Source organism: Lepidochelys olivacea, assembly GCF_965140295.1.
Source record: "Lepidochelys olivacea isolate rLepOli2 genome assembly, chromosome: 20".
Taxonomy (NCBI): Eukaryota; Metazoa; Chordata; order Testudines; family Cheloniidae; genus Lepidochelys; species Lepidochelys olivacea.
In genome coordinates, this window is record NC_140430.1 from 19,538,830 (window position 1) to 19,556,614 (window position 17,785).

General features: G+C 52.7%; 1 protein-coding gene across 3 annotated transcripts in view; it reads right to left on the reverse strand.

Annotated features, from left to right (window-relative positions):
* CACNA1A (calcium voltage-gated channel subunit alpha1 A) overlaps window positions 1-17,785 on the reverse strand; it is a 179,965-nt gene that overhangs the window by 29,899 nt on the left and 132,281 nt on the right. For all 3 annotated transcript variants that reach the window (XM_084610174.1, XM_084610175.1, XM_084610176.1), the window contains 7 exons: window positions 17,012-17,095; window positions 9,821-9,937; window positions 9,040-9,105; window positions 8,681-8,781; window positions 8,098-8,248; window positions 6,941-7,068; window positions 3,393-3,489 (listed from right to left, as the gene is read on the reverse strand). In XM_084610174.1, the coding sequence (XP_084466300.1) occupies window positions 3,393-3,489; window positions 6,941-7,068; window positions 8,098-8,248; window positions 8,681-8,781; window positions 9,040-9,105; window positions 9,821-9,937; window positions 17,012-17,095 (744 nt within the window). The remainder of the gene's footprint in view (window positions 1-3,392; window positions 3,490-6,940; window positions 7,069-8,097; window positions 8,249-8,680; window positions 8,782-9,039; window positions 9,106-9,820; window positions 9,938-17,011; window positions 17,096-17,785) is intronic.

The window sequence follows — 17,785 nt, forward strand, 5'->3', positions numbered from 1 at the left end:
GAAAGAAAGGTTAGTAGCTGTTAATATTGTCTCTGGTGGAGGATATTTTTGAAAGCAGCAAAAGGGAGTTCCCCATAGGGCTGATTAAAGATGGGGACCAGCTTCCTGGGCAGAGAACTGGGGCTTTTCGAAGGAGGTGACTCACTAGAGCTAAGACACTTGCTGGGTGAGCCATTCTGAGAAGACCTATCTTATACCCCAGGCCTTGTAAATGAAGCTGGAGATCACAAGCGCTTGGTCTCTGACACTGGGACCATGTTCACCCCTGGCCTGAACAGACTCATCTGCAATTAAAGCTGCTGCAGTTTCACCTGCTTAATCCCAGGATGAATTTAGCTCCTGCCAAGCTGATCACGTGGGTAGAACTCTGCACCTTTGTGGAAGCCCACTGATTTCTCTGCTTCAGTGTCTGCCCGTGTGCATCCAATTGCAAAACTGGGGCCTTAGAGCTTGTCTCTGTAGGGAGATTGAGCGGCACAGCTATGGCAGAATCACTATTCCGCTGCAGCTAGTCCAGAACAGCTAGATCAAGAACACCTAGCTCTTCTCCATCAGATCTCAAAGCACGTAACCAAGGAGGTTGCTCTCATTATCACTGAGGCACAGAGAGGGGAAGTGACTGGCCCACAATCACCCAGCAGGCTAGTTACAGAGCTGGAACCCAGCTCTCCTGAGTCCCACTCCAGTGGCTCTTACCTCTAGGCCACACTGCCAAATTCAAACTCTACCAGATTCCACAAGAACTTCCCTCTGCAGCCAAGCCCTGAGCCTAGCGTTCCAGACCACTGACTTGAGCTAAACAAAAACCAGCCTAGTTTCAAGTCCACACAGCCTTTCCCATTGGTTTTTCATAGAATTTCAATCCTAGATCCTGCAGCCAGAGGGGCCCTTTTCAATCATCCAGTTTGACCCTCCTTTAGAACTCAGGCCATGGGACTTCCCTGAATTAATTCCTGTTTGAACTCAAGCCGCTATTTTAGAAAAAACATCCAATCTTGATTTAAACAGGGCCAATGCTGGAGAATCCATCCCAACCCCTGGTAAGTCATGCCAACAGTTAATTATCCTGTTAAAAATTTGTGCCTAAATCTACACTTGTCCAGCTTCAAATTCCAGCAATAGGATCTTGTTACATCTTTAGCTACATGTTTCAAATCACACCTTTAGGCCTTGGGCAGGTCTTCACTGCAGTTAGCTCGAGTTATCCACACTCAAGTGACTCCTCTTGAGTCAACCCAGCTTGACTGAGAGTGACCATAACAGTCGAATTGCAGCACCCACACATCTGTGGGTGTCACTAGGACTTCTGGGGCACTTGCCATGGTTCTTTGTACAGCAATAAGCTGAGCCACTTTAAGGATTCTTTTCCAGCGAACGGAGGGAGAACTGGTCTGTCCCTTCTGGGCACATCAGGGGGAGTTATGAGAAGGGAATGGATTAGCAGCGCTAGCCTGCATCCACATTACAGAAGGGTCATGTTAGCAGCTGACAAGTTGTGCTCACTTGAGTTTTAGCCTATAGCCACCGATGCACCACTGCATTTGAATGTAGGGTTTGTACGTGTGGATGGGGCAACGCTTGAGTTATAACTCGAGTTCACTTAGCAGCTAAGACCTGGTGCACCCTCTCCTCAGCTTCCACCATTGCACTGCAGGAGCGTGCTGGATCTCCCACAATGCACTGTGGTCAGAAATAGGGTGTCACTGGTTTAAAGAGATATTGTCAGGCAAAAAAAGCCAAACAAATCTGATATTTTGCAAACAAATTGCCCATCTAGCTTACAAATCACAATTAAGATGATCAAAACTGGAAAGAAACGAAGCATCTAATTTCCTTTCTACCACAGAGGATGTTTAGCTTCTCATACTTTGAAAGGGGAGGAAACCGAGGCACAGAGCCAAGACTAGCTTATGTTCACCCAGCGAATCTAAGACACTGCAAGGAACTGAACCAAGTTCTGCTGTACCCCACCATGTTGCCTGAATCACTAGGCACAGCTGCCTCCAAGAGTCAATTTCACTCCCAGGATCTAACCCTCAGCAGCAATGTTGGAAACTCTGCAATGGGATCTTTGCATCCAAGCAAACAGCTTCCACTGGATCCCAGAGAAATGATGGGGAATGCCTACACATGGGTAGACTGGGTGAAACCTAAGCATTGGCCAGATTTCCCAGTTCTCAGCACTCACACTGGACCCAGCTTGTCCAACGAGGCCCGAACTCAGCAGCTCACTCCTGGGTAGGCATCAGAATTGTTTGAAAATCTGGCTACTTACTTCCGTGCCTGAGCGCTCGTCTACCTGGGGCGATTTACCCGCGTAACTACACTGGTATATCTATACCGCGAGCAACACACCAGTGGAACTCCCAACTCTTATTCCTTAATCAGAGTGCCTTTGTCTGGTTTCTGTTGCTTGTTCAAAATAACCCAGAGAATGGCACTCTAATGTTGGAATTCGAGGTTCCACAAGGGGTGTTATACCACTGTGGCTATGCCAGTAAATGTCTCTGTGTGAACAGACTCTAAATTGGTGCTGAGCTCTTTTGAAAAGTCTGGCCTGTATGTTTATACAGCACCAAGCACAATGGTCCCCGATCTTGACTGTGCTGTCAATGAGATCCTCTGATGCTAATGAGAGCAACCCTTTAAAATTCACTGCCTTTACTGTTCCCTCCTACCCTAGGACTTGCAATCAGTCCTCTCTGATCATTCCATGAAAGGAATGGACCAGATACTCTGAGCCATGGTGCCGCTATCTCACCTGAATCGCCTTTCCTTCCCTGGCCTCCTATGAGATTCTCATCCCAGGCCTGACCTAAAGCACGACAAACTCAGTGGAAAGGCTCCCACTGACTTCAATGGGTTCTAGATCAGGCCCACAAGGGATTTCTGACCCCTGACATCTTCCCACTGTCCAGCTTTGAACTGGAACCTTTCAGTTTCCATCCACCTGTCTCCTACCCATTGAGGAAATCTTTAATGACTGAAAAGTGACAGGTCGATCAGAGCTGTATGGCTCATCCTACAGAGAAAGGTTCGACGGGTGGGGTGGGGGAATTCAACGTTTTAAAGCAATGTTTCTTCCACTGAATAAAAAAAGGTAGGGAAGAAGGAATCCTTAAAAAGGGGCTTGTAGAGAATTAACATGCACCTTGCACTTCAGTTCTTACCCACCCCAGCTGACTTGCCATAATGGAGTCTCTGAAACATGAAATGCTAACGGACTCAAACGGACACACCGTACTATTTAAGAGATTTGATCAAGGAAAAAAAAACACAAAGAAATGTATAAAAAGATATTGTATAGGCTGATTTTTTTAAAAAAATGTTTTGGTTAAAAAAAAATTAAGTGAATTTGATTTGCATGTTTTTGTCTTTTTAATTTATTCTACCTTATAAGCAACCCGGGGTGGGCATTTCTTCCCTAACCCAAGGGGTGGAGACATATGCCTCAGCATCTCATACATATCCGTGAAAGTCATCCGGCCCCTGGTAGCGGAAAGAAAAAAAAAAGGCACGAAAAAATAGACAAGAGGGAGATGCAAAGAAGAAAAAAAATATTTTAAATCAATTTAAAAAGGACGGGAAAAAAATGGAAGAAAAAATGCAAAGATTACTTCGCTGCTTCTCAGCAGACAGAGTGAGAGCTCACACATCTTTCATTCCTATGTGTAACTAGACAGCTTCCGGGGTGGGGGGAAGGCAACAGTTGATTCAGCAAAGCACTTAAGCTCCCCATCGATCCACTGCCCAATGAAATCAATGGCAGTTTGTCCATTGCCTTCAGGGGGCACTGCGTTCTGCCCTTGCTTAAGAGAAACTGGAGTAGGCACATGCTTAAGTGATTTGCTGGGGTCCTGGAGTCCTTTAGGCAAAATTCCTCCTGGTGTTCTGGGAGGGAGGACTGCAGGATCGGGGCCACCTTTGTAGCGAAGAACAGGAAAGAGAGAGAGAGAGATTTAGCTTAGAGCACGCCTCTTTGCCAATGCTGGAGGGGGGGGTAAGGTGGTGGACGGGGGGAGGGGAAGGGAAGGGATAAATGGCAGAGGTGTCAATGCAGTTTCCGTCCTCCCCAGATGAAAAAACTCAATGTGCGAAGGGTGGTGGGGGTGTGTGTGTAGAGACACAGTGGTACAAATCCTCAGGGCCTAGCTTCAGCTGACAGCAAGCAGAAAGGGTTCAAAATCACCGATATGCTCCATGCGGTACTGGGCGGACGGCATCCTCGTATGCATTCTGTTTGCTAAGTAGGTGACTGGATTACTTCTTGAAAAGTGCAGGATACCGAGATGTGTGTGTATACATATATATATATATATATGAAATATATATATTAAAGAAACCATAAGCAACATTCATTCCGTTGATGCTAGCAGGTTTTAGTGTAAGTCAAACCTTGCAAGCAACCCTATGAGGGCATTTCTTGCCTAAGCCCAGTGGGGGAGATATAACACGTAATAAACTGTACATATCCTTATAATGAATTCGGCCACTGCAAGAAGAATACAGGGGGTTAGTGCAGATGCTACTACAGGGTGAGAGAAACACACAAACTGTCATGTACACATAGATCACAGCAAGGCTGCCGGGAATGGGCGCCTAGGCCAGCTACAACAATAGTGCCTTGTTTTACCTTAGGGCTGGGGGTTTGGACACGCGTTCCTGGGGGCTCCAGCAGGAGCTGAAAGTGCTTGGCCTTTGCAGAGTAGAGGCCTGGTGTTAAAATTGCTACTACTGAGCAGCTGGCAGACCACAGCTGGCTACAATGTCCTGGGAGGTGCATCTGTTATTGGGGAAACTGAGGCATAGAGCTACAGGGTGGGGGAGAGTGACTTTTTCAAGGTCACACAGGGAGCCCTCAGCAGAATTGGCGACAGAACCCAAGAGTCCTGGCTCCCAGCCCCCTCTGCTCTAATCCACTAGACCCCACATCCCATCCCGAGCTGGGGACAGAACCAGGGCTCCAGACTCCCAGCTCTGTTTTCAGATCCATAGGCCTCTCCCAGGGCCTGATGCAAAGCCCAGTGAAGTCAATACAAAGGCTGCCATTGACTCCAGTGGGATTGGGATCAGGACCCGACATTTTGCTTTCTTTTTACTGGGGGAGGGGTGTCACTCATATGCAAAGGAACCTCGTGCCAAGGCGGGGGCAGGGTTGTGTCTACCCCCCAGTGGCACGAGATAGGACTCGGGGGGCCGGTTGGGAGCTCCTCCTGCTGGGCTTGGCAGGGTCTGCCAGGTAGGGTTGGCAGCGTAGACAAACACGTTAAACCTGGAAACAACGGGAGTTTACTAGAAACGGAACAGGGCACAGGGACGACGTGGGACAGCACGATGCCTGGGGTGGCGGCCCCCCAGCACAGAACCAAACACAACGCGCCAGGAATCCTCCGCGGGAGCAGGCTGGCCCCACTCCAGTGCCTCAATGGTGCAGCACCAGCCCAGCCCCAACACAGTTCCCGGCTCCAGAGGATACACAGGGGCAGAGGAGTCATAATGTCACAGAGCCGGGGTGGGACTACGTCCCCTAGCGGCCTGTGTCTAGCTAGTGGCGTCTCCCTGGCGGCGCTGATTGTGTCATCTAGCCCTGAGTGCGTGGTGTCTCTGAATAGCATATGGGGACTCATCAGGGCGTGGGAGGAAAACAGCCCTGTGTTTTCCATCCAGCCTCTCTTCTGCAAGCTGTTACCCACTTCACAATGTGCATTAATAATGGGACAGCCCGGGGCACCACGGGACATCCCCAGGACGTGGCAGGGACACCCCCCAGGGCCCTTCGATTGGCTTGGGAAAGGGGGAGGGTTGGAGAGAATCCAGCTGCAAAAACCTAAAATTGAAAAAGGAAACATTAAACAGCAACAAGATCCAAGAGCCTGCGTTTGCAGGGCCCCGTGGGGGACACAGACCCAGCCCAGGAGGGGTGGACGGGCTTTGGGGTCCGCTCTCACTAGCGTACAGCTGGGTTAGTGCTCAGTGGGAACTGGTCCTGTCTTCCCCGAATCCTGGAGAGACTACGTGGGAGGGATTTGCTCTAATCTCTGCACCAGCTGAGCTGTGGAAGCCCTGCCAGCACACCGGAGCAGCACCTGCCCCGGAGAGTTGGCATTCAGCGATGAGAGAGGCCTCCATGTGTCGCCCCTCCTGGCAACCGGAGGAACACAGCCCCCTGCCTGCAGGCCAGAGGACATGATGATCTGTCAGGGGATGGAAGGAGGCAGCCGGGCAGATAACTTACTGTTGTGTGTGACTAACAAGGGCTGCTTCTAGGAGCTTTGTCCATCTTTGTCCAGGAACTAACCAAAGGCAGCAGCTGCCCAGCAAACCAGGGTATTGACTAGGATCCAACCCCTTCCCCCCTACAGTGCAAAGGGGTCTCGGCTCAGGAGACCCTGGCTAATGGCTCCTTCCCATGGTGCTTGGACCCCAGGGTGCCCTGCACCCCCTTCCCAAAGCCCTGGAAACTTCCAGGTGGGCCTGGAAACTTCAGACCCTACAAGAACCCAGGAATCCGAGCCGATGTCTGCGCTGGATTGTCCAGAGCAGGCCATCTAGCTCAGTATCCCCATGGCACTGAATCAGATCCAAGGCCCACCAAGCCAAGTAACTGCTCATCCCTGGAATAGTGGATTAGAGCAAGGGCATCTGGGTCCAGTATCCACTCCTCGTCCCAAGATGGGCATGGAATCCAGGAGTCCTGACACCCAGCCCCAGCCAGGCTCTGACAGCTAGACCCCACTCCTCCTTGCCCTGGTTCTTTCTGCTCCTCACCCCCCTTTCCCCAGCCCTCGACAGTCAGTTCTCTGCTGATCAAGGAGGCTCATCTCGGCTCCCCCGGAGACATGGACAAATCCGAGCCCTCCAATATTCCCCTCGAAGGAGGGAGGGGAGCCCTGGCTGCTGGGCGGGGGCAGGAGGTGCGGGATGAGGGTGAGGTCCTTACCAAGCAGCGGGGTCGTACTCTGCCCACACACGCACGTACTCGTCCAGATGGTGGGGCCCCAGGATGGAGGAGTCTCGGGTCAGGTACTCAAAGTTGTCCATGATGACGGCCACAAACAGGTTCAGCATCTGCAGTGGGTTGGGGCGCGGAGACAGAGGCGTATTGGACAAGTAGTCTAGTGCAGACAAGACCCCAGGGGTCAAATCCCGCAGTCCTTGCCATGGGCTGGGCTCTGGGCACTCCAGCGCCTCCTCTGTCCATGTGTCTCTCGCTCATGTTTTTGGTCCTTCTCCCACTCCCCAACTTCCCTTTACGCATTCCGCGATGCACACACCCGTCATCATACACACGCCAACACACACAGAGGCACGCCAACAAGTGCATCCATGTACACATGCATCAACACATACCAAAATGAATGCACAACCGGCATAAACGTGCAACACACACACACTTCCCACATACACACACCACATCCGTGCATTGCATACATGCAACTCACAAACCATCACAGGCCAATGTGCACGTGTGTGTACTCACACAGCACACGCACACGTGTACACACGCCAATGTGTACCCACAGGTACCCACCCATCACACACACGTGTACACACGCCAATGTGTACCCACAGGTACCCACCCATCACACACACGTGTACACACGCCAATGTGTACCCACAGGTACCCACAGATCACACACACGTGTACACACGCCAATGTGTACCCACAGGTACCCACAGATCACACACACGTGTACACACGCCAATGTGTACCCACAGGTACCCACCCATCACACACACGTGTACACACATACCAATGTGCGTACACATACTCACACATCTGCTAACATGCAAACCCCCCTATACAAGTCACCACACACAACTCGTGCACGCACAGATACACTTGTCAACACAACTGACTCTGGTGCACACAGAGCACAGATTCTCGCCAAGGTGCACATACCTATGAATAGCTCTGACATGCGGCTTTCACACTTGCCAACCCGCACGCACATACACACCTGTCAACGCACACCCAGCTCACACATGCCGCACGTACGCCGCACGCCTGGCCCCACACACGTCAGCACACTCCCAACTCACGCAGCGCACGCGCACCCCTGTGGCTGCTGCCGGCCCGGCTCCCCGCAGACTCACCAGGAAGGAGCAGAAGAAAATGAAGGAGACAAAATAAAAATAGGCGAACTCGTTGCCACACTCATGCTCCTTGATCCCCGAGTTCTCGTCGCAGGGCTTCCCGCTCAGACACGACAGCATGATCTCGTGCCACGCCTCGCCGGTGGCACTCCTGCAGCCGCACAGAGGGGAGAGGGGAAGTGCATTGGGAAGGCAGGGCAGGGCTGGGGGAGCAAACCAGGCAGCTCTGTCCCAGTCCCCTCAGGCACCTGGGTGCCATTAATGATGCTTTGCACTTCTACAGCATCATTCAGCCCCGAGCACTTACAGGGATGGGGCTCACAGTTTATACTCGGATCCCTCACCTGGCACTGAGATGCAGCCACCTCTGGGGCGAAGTGCGGGGGCTGTTTATACTGGGATTCCTTGCCTGGCGCTGAGGTGCAGCCAGCTCTGGGGTGGGGCTTGGGGGGGGCTGATTAACAGCCGGACAACCCACTGCATTAGAGCAAGGTATACAAGGAGGTCAGTTTCCTTGCAGTTGCAGTGGGGATGGGACACGGATCTCTGCTCAGTCCAGCTTCTGCCCGGGGCAGGGTCTCACCTGAACAGAAGCATGAGGGCCTGGAAGAAAGTGCGGAAGTTGTTGTGCTCTGTGATAGCCGAGTCCTCCTCTTCGTCTTCGATGCCAATGTTACCGAACACCTGCAAAGGCAGAGGGCCCTCAGACAGCAATGGGGATGGGGCCTCATCTCTCTCCTGCAGACAGCCAGCTCCAGCACCCAGGTACAGCATGACATGCCGGGCCTGGAGCCCGGCACAGTCCTAACCCCCATGTGTGTGCGGAGGAGTCACTCCCAATCCAAGGCACTAGTGCTCAGATTCCCACGCCCGGTCTCCGCACTGCAAAACGGCCTGTGACAGTGTGTCCCGTCCCCCCGAGCTGGCCTGCCTGACACTCACCTGCATGCCGATGATGGCGTAGATGAAGAAGAGCATGGCAATCAGCAGACAGACATAGGGAAGGGCCTAGGGAGAGAAGCAGAGCAGGGCACGTCACTCGCAGGGGGCTTTAAACCTTGCGCCCTGCCAGGCAAATAGCGTCCCCCTGTACTGGGCCACGGCAGCTTCTCCATTCAATGCAGCAAAATCCAGCTCACACCCCACATCTGTACCATTGGCTGGCTCGCAGGGAGAGCACGCTGGGAGCTTCTCTCCTCGCCCGTGTCTCCTCCAGCACTCAGCACCTCAAAGGCACCGACGGGGAATGCCACTACAACACCAACCCAATCCACAGCCAACTGAACCCAGAGCAAAGGCTGCCATTGCTTCACCAGGCACCCGCTCAGGGCCAGGGGAGTCAGTGACTGAGGTGGGCATAGCACCTGGATGCCACCCTGCTGAGACACTCTGAGATAGAGAGAGAGAGGGAGAGAGAGAGAGAGGGTGTATGGGGGTAGATAGATGTGTATGGGGACGGACAGATGGAAGGGTGTGTATGGGACGGCTGGATAGACAGAGTACAAGTGGATGGATGGGTCTATGTGGGGACAGACAGAAAGAGATAGCTAGAGGGGTCTGTATAGGGACAAACAGACAGATATGGAATCAATACATCTTCAGAGCCAAGGTCCAGCCCGCATACGCTAAACCTTGGATCAGTCATTCTAAGAGTCAGTCGCTGGGTTCCTGGCCCCCTGGCCCAACCCCTCCCCCCGTCCCCTCCCTCCCCGTCCCCAGTCACCTTGAAGGACTGGACGAAGGTCCACAGCAGGATGCGGATGGTGTAGCCCTGGCGAAGGAGCTTGATGAGGCGGGTAGCACGGAAGAGCCGCAGGAAGCTCAGGTTGATGAAGTTGTTCTGAGGGGATGAAAGGAAGGAGAGGTGAGCGCTACCTGCGGGCGCAAGAGGGGAGATCCCCACCCCCAGGGGAGACTGCCCTGGACGTGTGCCTGCATCCACGCAGCACCGCAGGGCAGGGCAATAACCCAGGGAAACATCATCTCAATGCAGATGATTAACCCACCAACTCACGACTAAAACGAAATCCATGGAGAACTCAATAAAGTAGTAATAAAATAATAACAACACCATCAATTGTGATCATTATTAGCAATCAACAGCAACTGTTGATAACAACCAATAATAATTATTATTATTCACAATGCTATTAATTAATACCTAATGATAAATAGCAGCAATGCACAATAATATTAATAAACAATAGATAATAAATGATTATAATACATAATGCTATAACTGCTATAAGAGAAATAAATAATGAATAGTATTATTAAACCAATGATATAACCAATAATACTATTGATAAATAATAAATGATATTGCAATGCATATTGATAAAGAATAGTAACAGAACACACCGTACTATTAATATAAACAATACCCAATAGTGATCATTATAATACATAATAAATAAAATAAATAGAATGATTATAATGCATTGGATACTATTAAGAATAAAATGAATATTAATGAATTAATAGTGCTGTTAATAATTTAATAAAAATAGATGATAAATAATATGAATACAAATAATGATAATCAACCAGGACAATGAATGATAACACCATTAACAAATCACAGCATGAAAGCCACCCAGCAATCTCCATCCACCAGCCATCCCTGAAAAAGGGGAAAGGAACATAAAGGAAACTAACAAGCTGGGCTCATCCAATGGGGAACTCAATGGCTGTTCGTTAATATCAGGGTTATACTGTAACTATCCCAACAACCAAATGCACTGATATTTTCTGACACAAGCAGGCAGAGCATTGTGGGGTCACATCGCACGTGTACTGTGCACACACAACCAGAGAGAATTGAAGCAGGATAAGTGCCGGGGGAGGGGAAGGTGTCTGGGGACTTGCAACATGTTACAGATCGTATGTGATGATTGGGACCTCAAATGCATCTGTCTCTGTGCACCCAACAGCCACGCCGGGATGCTCCCTGGAATGACTTCTTGAGGCTGGCTGCGGGGGCTCAGCCTACAAGCACGGACGACATTCAGTGGGGTTTTGCTCCAAGGGATGGGGAGGGGAGGGCCAAGAGGCTGGGAGGCGCCACTCGTCCTGTTGGTTTCACGAAGATGCATTTTGGACCCCTCTCCCCCGGGAGGGGATGGCACGTGGCTTCTGGGACTGGGCCGAGCAGTGCGAAGCCTGTGGTAGGCTCTGGAGTTCCCATAGTGCACTGGCTGCTGGAGCTGGGCAATGCGGCCTGGCTCGTTGGGCTGGAATTCCAGTTAACCGGTGGCATAGGCTGCATGACGCAGCTCCTAGGTTAACCTCAGACCAACAACCTTTGCACCCTTGAGGTCACCCCGTCTTTTCTAAGAGACAAACTCGCTCATGGTACGTGGACTCTGTTCTGGCTGAGATCTGGGGTCTGGTCTGACAGATCCATTGCAGACCAGGAGTCAGCTGTGAAGTTCTGACCTCGAGCCCAAGGACTCCCCTTCCCTCTGCCAATCAATGCACAAGTCAGCAGTGCGGCTAGGATCCCAGCTCCTCAGGCACAGCACCGATCCAGGGTTCTAATCCCACCCTGGAAATTAAAGGCCTTGGCTCCTACACCCATTGCTGTGTTTCCAGCCTGGATCAGTCTGATCCCTTCTCTCCACATTCAGAGGGGGGGAGGGACAAATGGAGCAGTGGGGCTGTACTGGGTGACCCCCTGGCTTCAGTGGAAGGGGAAGGTACTCAGATACACGAAGTGTCCAGGGGCCTTGCCTTGGTGCTGCCTAATGGGGAATTCTCCCCAGCAGCCAAGAGCGCGGGTGGACTCCCTCGCTGCGGTCTGTGGGAAGCCCTGCCGGGCAAGAAGAAACCCCTTTGTTTCCAGGGAGCAGCTGTGTAGCTGCACAACACTCACCACAGGACATGTGCAACCGCACAGCAGACATCACAAGACGTATGTGGCCACACAACATGCACCATGACTCATGTACAGTCGCACAACACATGCCACGGGACCCTTGTGTCATCTCAGGACCCAGGCTGTGTGATCCTTGTGCAACAGCCAAACGTGCCAGAAAAAGCTTGTGCAATCGCACAACGTGAGCCACAAGGCTTGTGCCGCCACATAACATGCACGACCAGGGCTCCGTACCCAACAAACACCCCACGTGACTCTCACCATTGCACAGAACAGGCCACGTGACTCATACAGAACATAGCCCAGAGACCCTTGAGTAGTTACACAATGCACAGCAGGGAACTTCTGTGTAATTAACACCAGGTCCAAGGGCCTGGCTGTATAATTACACAACAGATACCGTGGAGCTGTTGTGTAACTACACAATATACAACATAGGCCAATGCACCAATCCATGGTTCCCTGTATGTGGGAATTTCTCTCCAGTCCGTTCCCCCCACCCCTGGACATGGGGAGGTCTGCCTGCTCCCTTCCCTAGAGAAGCTGCCCTGGTGTGTGTTCCCAGAAGCTGTGAGCCATCCCTCCAAGGAGTGAGTGTAACATACGGACTCTGGGGACGGGGGGAGCATGCGTCAGCACCCTCTGGGGGTGGCGGCTCCGATTTATCAGCCTCCCAAACCAACTGAGAAATCAAACAGTGAGGCTCATGCGGGAGCACGGAAGAAAAAGGCCCCCCACCTCTGCAGAGAGAGAGAGAGAGAGAGAGAAACGGGGTCGGGGGGAATGGAGTAGGGAGGGGATCTTCCATCGTCCCACCCAGGCACCTCTTCCAGTATTCTCAGCTCCTTTCTGCCCTCCTCTCCATGCCTTTGCCCCGTTCTCCCCTCTCTTGGATCTTATGTCTGAATGAAGCTACAGGGTCCCTCCACTTCAGCCCTTGTGCCCTACCCCCTTTGGTTAATCCCAGAGGACGCAAGGCAGAGTTGCTGACCTGGTTTCAAGCTTGCCCTGGATGCTTCCCTCTGGTAGGGCTCAGTCCAGGTCCTGCTGGGATGGGGGGAGGGATCTGTGTCACCCATGACAAAGATGGCAGCCCCATGCAGTCCCCTCGGCAGAGAGGGGCCTGGGGAGGAGAGAGCAGTGGGGAACAGCAGCAGAAGGGCATGGAGGGAGGGAGAGCATGAGGGGTCTGGAGGCTGGGGAGGGAAACACCTAACAAGGGAAGCGGGCAGCGTGTGCGCGCACGGATCTGCCTGTGAATGTGTGCGAGGTGCGTGGACAGGCAGCAGGGCCTGAACGGGGATGGGTCGGGGGAATAAGTGTGTGTGGGATGTGTGTACACGCCTGGGGGAGGTGTCCACGTGCGATGGATGTGTGTATAGGAGGCCATTTCCTGTGCACATGTGGGGCCCAGACAGGTATATGCCCTTCTTTGCTCCTTTCTGGTTTCCATCTCCCCTGCCGATCCTGCATTGCCTCTCAACCAACAGCGAGGCGGGGAGTGGTCCCTGCAGGTGTCAGCTGCTCTCCAGTGAGGCAGCCTTGCCCTCTTGGTTCCTTCTTCCCTCCAGTGTGCTCGTGATCCCAGCCCCCAACCCTCAGAGGGTCAGCGCCGGGTCCCTGAGAGTCCTCAGCTAGCTGTAGATCTGAGCCAATACCTTGTGCAGAGGGAGAGGTTATAAGCCTGGGGACCTGCTGTCCCCACTCTGTGCACCCACTGGATCCCTCTATCTGGACATCCACCCGTCCACCTGGGGTCTATCCCTTGGTCCACCCACATCTCTACCTAAGGATCTCTCCGTCTCCCTGAGAATCCAGCCAACCCTTTCTCAGGAGATCAACCCCTGGATCTGGGGAATCTCTCGCCCTCCGACTCAGAGCCAGCCCCCAGTTTGTAACACTGTATCACTCAGCCTACACTAGGCCCTTTGAAGAGAAAGGCACAAGTGCAGAGACTTTTTCTTTTTTGCTGCTTTGTTTCAAAGGGACGTACATCTGGAGGAAAGAAGGGAGAGAAAGCGAGAGAGAGAGGAAGGAAGAAAAGAGAGCAGGTAGCCAGCTAGCTGCAGGCAGCTCCCGTGCAGTAACTTATGCAATGCAGAGATGAGAGAGCGCTCTTAGGCAATGCGTTTAGGCTTCAGAAAGATATTAAACCAACCGGATTCTAGATGTAGATGTTGAGATGAATAGGAGGAGAGGAGTTGGGGGCAGAGGGAGAGATTTGAGGGGGTTGTTTAGTGTCACAGGTTGATTGGCAACCAGCGTAATACACAGAGATGGAGCGACAGATTGGGGACGGGGTGTTTTGTCGTGGGGGTGGGGGTGGGAGGCGGAAGAAGTTCAGAAATATTAGTTGGCATGGATACACAGACCGATTCATAGATGGACACATGGATTTTTCATAGTGCATTTTGATTGGATGACATTTTCAGAGGGTGTCACCCCAAAATAGCACAGTATAAAGAGACAGCATGGAAGGAAGGTAAGACAAGAGAGACAGGCATTATAGAGAGCACACAGCATGAGGCAGGAGACTCCCAGCCCACCCGCACAGGGCAGTGCCAGCACCCAACCCCACTCCTCTGCCTGCTGAGGGGCCGCTCTGATGCAGGGGAGCGAAGGGCAGGGGCTCCCCCCGGTGCTTGGGACCATGCCCTCTGGCGCAGGCCCAAGCATCCAGTCTCCATGGCTTTGCCACCTCAGGCCGAGGTCTTCATCCTCACGGCTCCTCCCTCCCTCGACTCTGGGAGATGGGTCAGGAAACTGAGGCACAGAGAGGGGAAGAGATGCCCCCAAGATCAAACAGCAAGTCAGTGGCAGAGCTGGGACGAGAACCCAGGAGTCCTAGTTCCCAGCCCTGTGCTGCAGGTACTAGCCTCTTCTGCCTTCTCTGGGGCTATCAGCCCTCTGTGTACGGTTCCACTGGGCTGGAGGGTTTCCAGAGGCCAACAGGTTCTAGGTTATTTCTGAAGGAAGGGCCCGTGGGTCATGTTCCCTGTCTCCCCCAGCCCTCCAGAGTTTGCCCTGCCGCAGAGCTCTCCTGCCAGTTCAGGTCTATTGTGTTTGCATGGTACGAGCCATCGAGGGCAAGAGCAGGTAGAGAAGGCAAAGTTGTGCAACGGGCCAGCCCCTGACATAGGCATCACCCCTGGCATGCAATGGCCTGGCAGGGCGAGGAGGGGCCTTCGAAAGGAACTTGTGTGCTGAGCTGGATTGGCAAAGGTCCACCCACCAGCAAACCCCACACCTTGCTGCCAGGTGCTGGCCCCTCGTTCTGCCTGCCTCTGGGATCCCATTGGATGCCTTGAGCAATGCCAGCCCCCGCCTATCCCCAGACCCACAGACCAGGAGAACCCAAACCTCACAAGTGCCAGGAAGCAAAGACCCCATTTTGGTAGAGACGAGTGCGAGGGCAGGCTATGTGGCGGTTGGATATGGGTGGGCAGACAGGTGTGTGAAACGCCAAGGGGAGTGGCTTACACTCCTTTTGCACACCCACTGACTAGTGTGTTTTGCACACTCGGGGTTGGAAGGCAGCTCTCGGAAGATAGTAAGACCCTTTAGAGCAGCTTCACTGAGATCAGTATCTGGGTCTCTGTCACCAGGGGATCCCAGGAGGGATAGGCCTTGCCTGGGGTCGGAGTCAGGACACCTGAGTTCTATTCCCAGTGCTGGGGGTGTGGCCTAGTGTTTACAGCAGGAAGGAAGAGAGGTTTAGGACACCTGGGTTCCCAGCCACTGGGTGGGAGGGAGTGTGTCATAGTGGTTACAGGAGGAGACTGGGAGGGAGGTCTTCTGGGTATTATTCCCAGCTCTGCCATTGGCTCTCTCTGTGACCTTGGGTGACTCACTGCCCTGCTCTGTGCCTCAGTTTCCTCATCTGTAAAATGAGGGATAATTATACAGACCCCATCCTGGAGGATTAATTAACACTGGGGGAAGGGCTCTCCAGGCGCTAGTTGGTGGCAGAGATGGAGGAGACCTGCTAGATCATTCAGTTCGTCTCCTCAATCCACCCAGGGCTGCTTCCTGCAGCTCTATACCAGGGCTAGTGCCAGTTAGATCACAGGCATTGCCCCTGCTCCTGTACCCTGCTGCCACCCACCCGCTACACTGCACTGAATTGCAGATTTCCCTCAAGTTTGCCCAAGGTATTTTCTCCATGACGTTCACTCCACAAACAGGATGATCCCCAGTCACGCCGGGAGAGGTCCCCTTGCCCACTGCCCTGAGTTTGGGCTGGCTGAATTCTCTCCAGGTGGGATTTGAACTCCACCATTGGCGGCTACCAAGGGGTGAGGGCCTGAGCAGCAGGCTTTCTGCAGAGGGCGATGGCCCAGTTCAAATCCAACTGTCAGTAATGTGTGCGCGCCTGTGTGTGTGTTTCAGGGACTGTTCCCCTGCCTCCTGGGGAACATCCCAGGGCTGCTTTCAGTTTTCTCTGTCTCTGCCTTCCAGGGGCCAGGCTCTGCTCTCAGCTTCACCTGTGCAAATTTGGCATCACTCCAATGAACACTGAAAAGTGACTCTGGATTTATGCCGGCATACTGACGCCCAGTTAAGTGACTCCGGATTTATGTCGGCATGCCCACCCCTAGTGGAGTGACTCCGGATTTATGCCGGTATGCCCACCCCCAGTGGAGTGACTGGGGATATGGCGTGTGAGATCAGAACCTGGCCCTCACTGAATCCCTTTCAGGTGGGTAGGAATGCCCAGCTGGGTTTGGTTTTGACTCCATCTGCCTTGGCTTGGTCCCTCAGCACTTGGGGTTGTCCCCAGAACAAGAATTCTTGGGCCTCCTCATATAGAAACTGCATGGCTCTCTTCTCCTCTGGCTATCTCGGATGACATTGAATGTGGCTGCAACCCAGCTGTCTCCCTTGCCCGGCATCTGTCCTTCCTTGGGGTCAGGCACAATGGGGTAAAAGCTCATACTGTAGTTCTCATGTCTTGCTCCCTGTGGTGCCCCCCTCTGGCGAGCGTCCCCCTCTGCTTAAGCTAAGGCCATAAGAGAGGAGACGGTGTTTCGAACTTACCCCAAACTCTGTCACTAAGATGTCTGTGATGCTACCCAGAACTGTGACAAAATCAAAGATATTCCAGGCATCACGGAAATAATTCTATAAAGAAAAACAAAAACAAAGGACGAAAAGGAACAGCAACACGGCAGCAAACATTCAACGACATTCACGACGGAAGCAACAGCAACGAGAACAGAGAGTCACCCCCCAACCCCAGCCCCATTTCCTCCCTGCCCCCAGTGCCCTGACGCCGGGAGAGCCCAGGTTACCTTTTCGGTGAGCTCCAATGGATCTGGCAGGCAAGAGGGGAGGGGGTCGAAAGGGTTAATTTAAAGGAGTGGTGGGGGTATTTCTTGGCACCTTGAAATGATCCTGGGGTGGCTGGTGTGACTGGGGCCTGATGCTGATCTCAGTTACCCTGCTGTGTCATTGGTGTAAGGGCCAGACCAAAACTCCACTGAGATCATTGGGAACCTCTCCACTGATTTAAAGGGGCTCTGGATCAGGACCCCACCCATGAGGAAAATCAAACCCAGGATCTCTGGCCCCCAGCATCAACCAGCTAAACCAAGAGGGCCCCCCCTTCCCCTCCAAAACTTTGGAAAGGTGCCCCCACCCTCGGCCCAATAGGAATGGACAGTTAGATGGACATTTAAAATGAAAGAATAAAACACACAGGACCAGAATATGTTACTGTTGCTGGGATCTTCCCATCCAAGGGACAGAAATGTGTCCTTGGCTGAATTCCCCGAGCAGGAGAAGAAATCACAGCCCTCTCCCACCCCACCA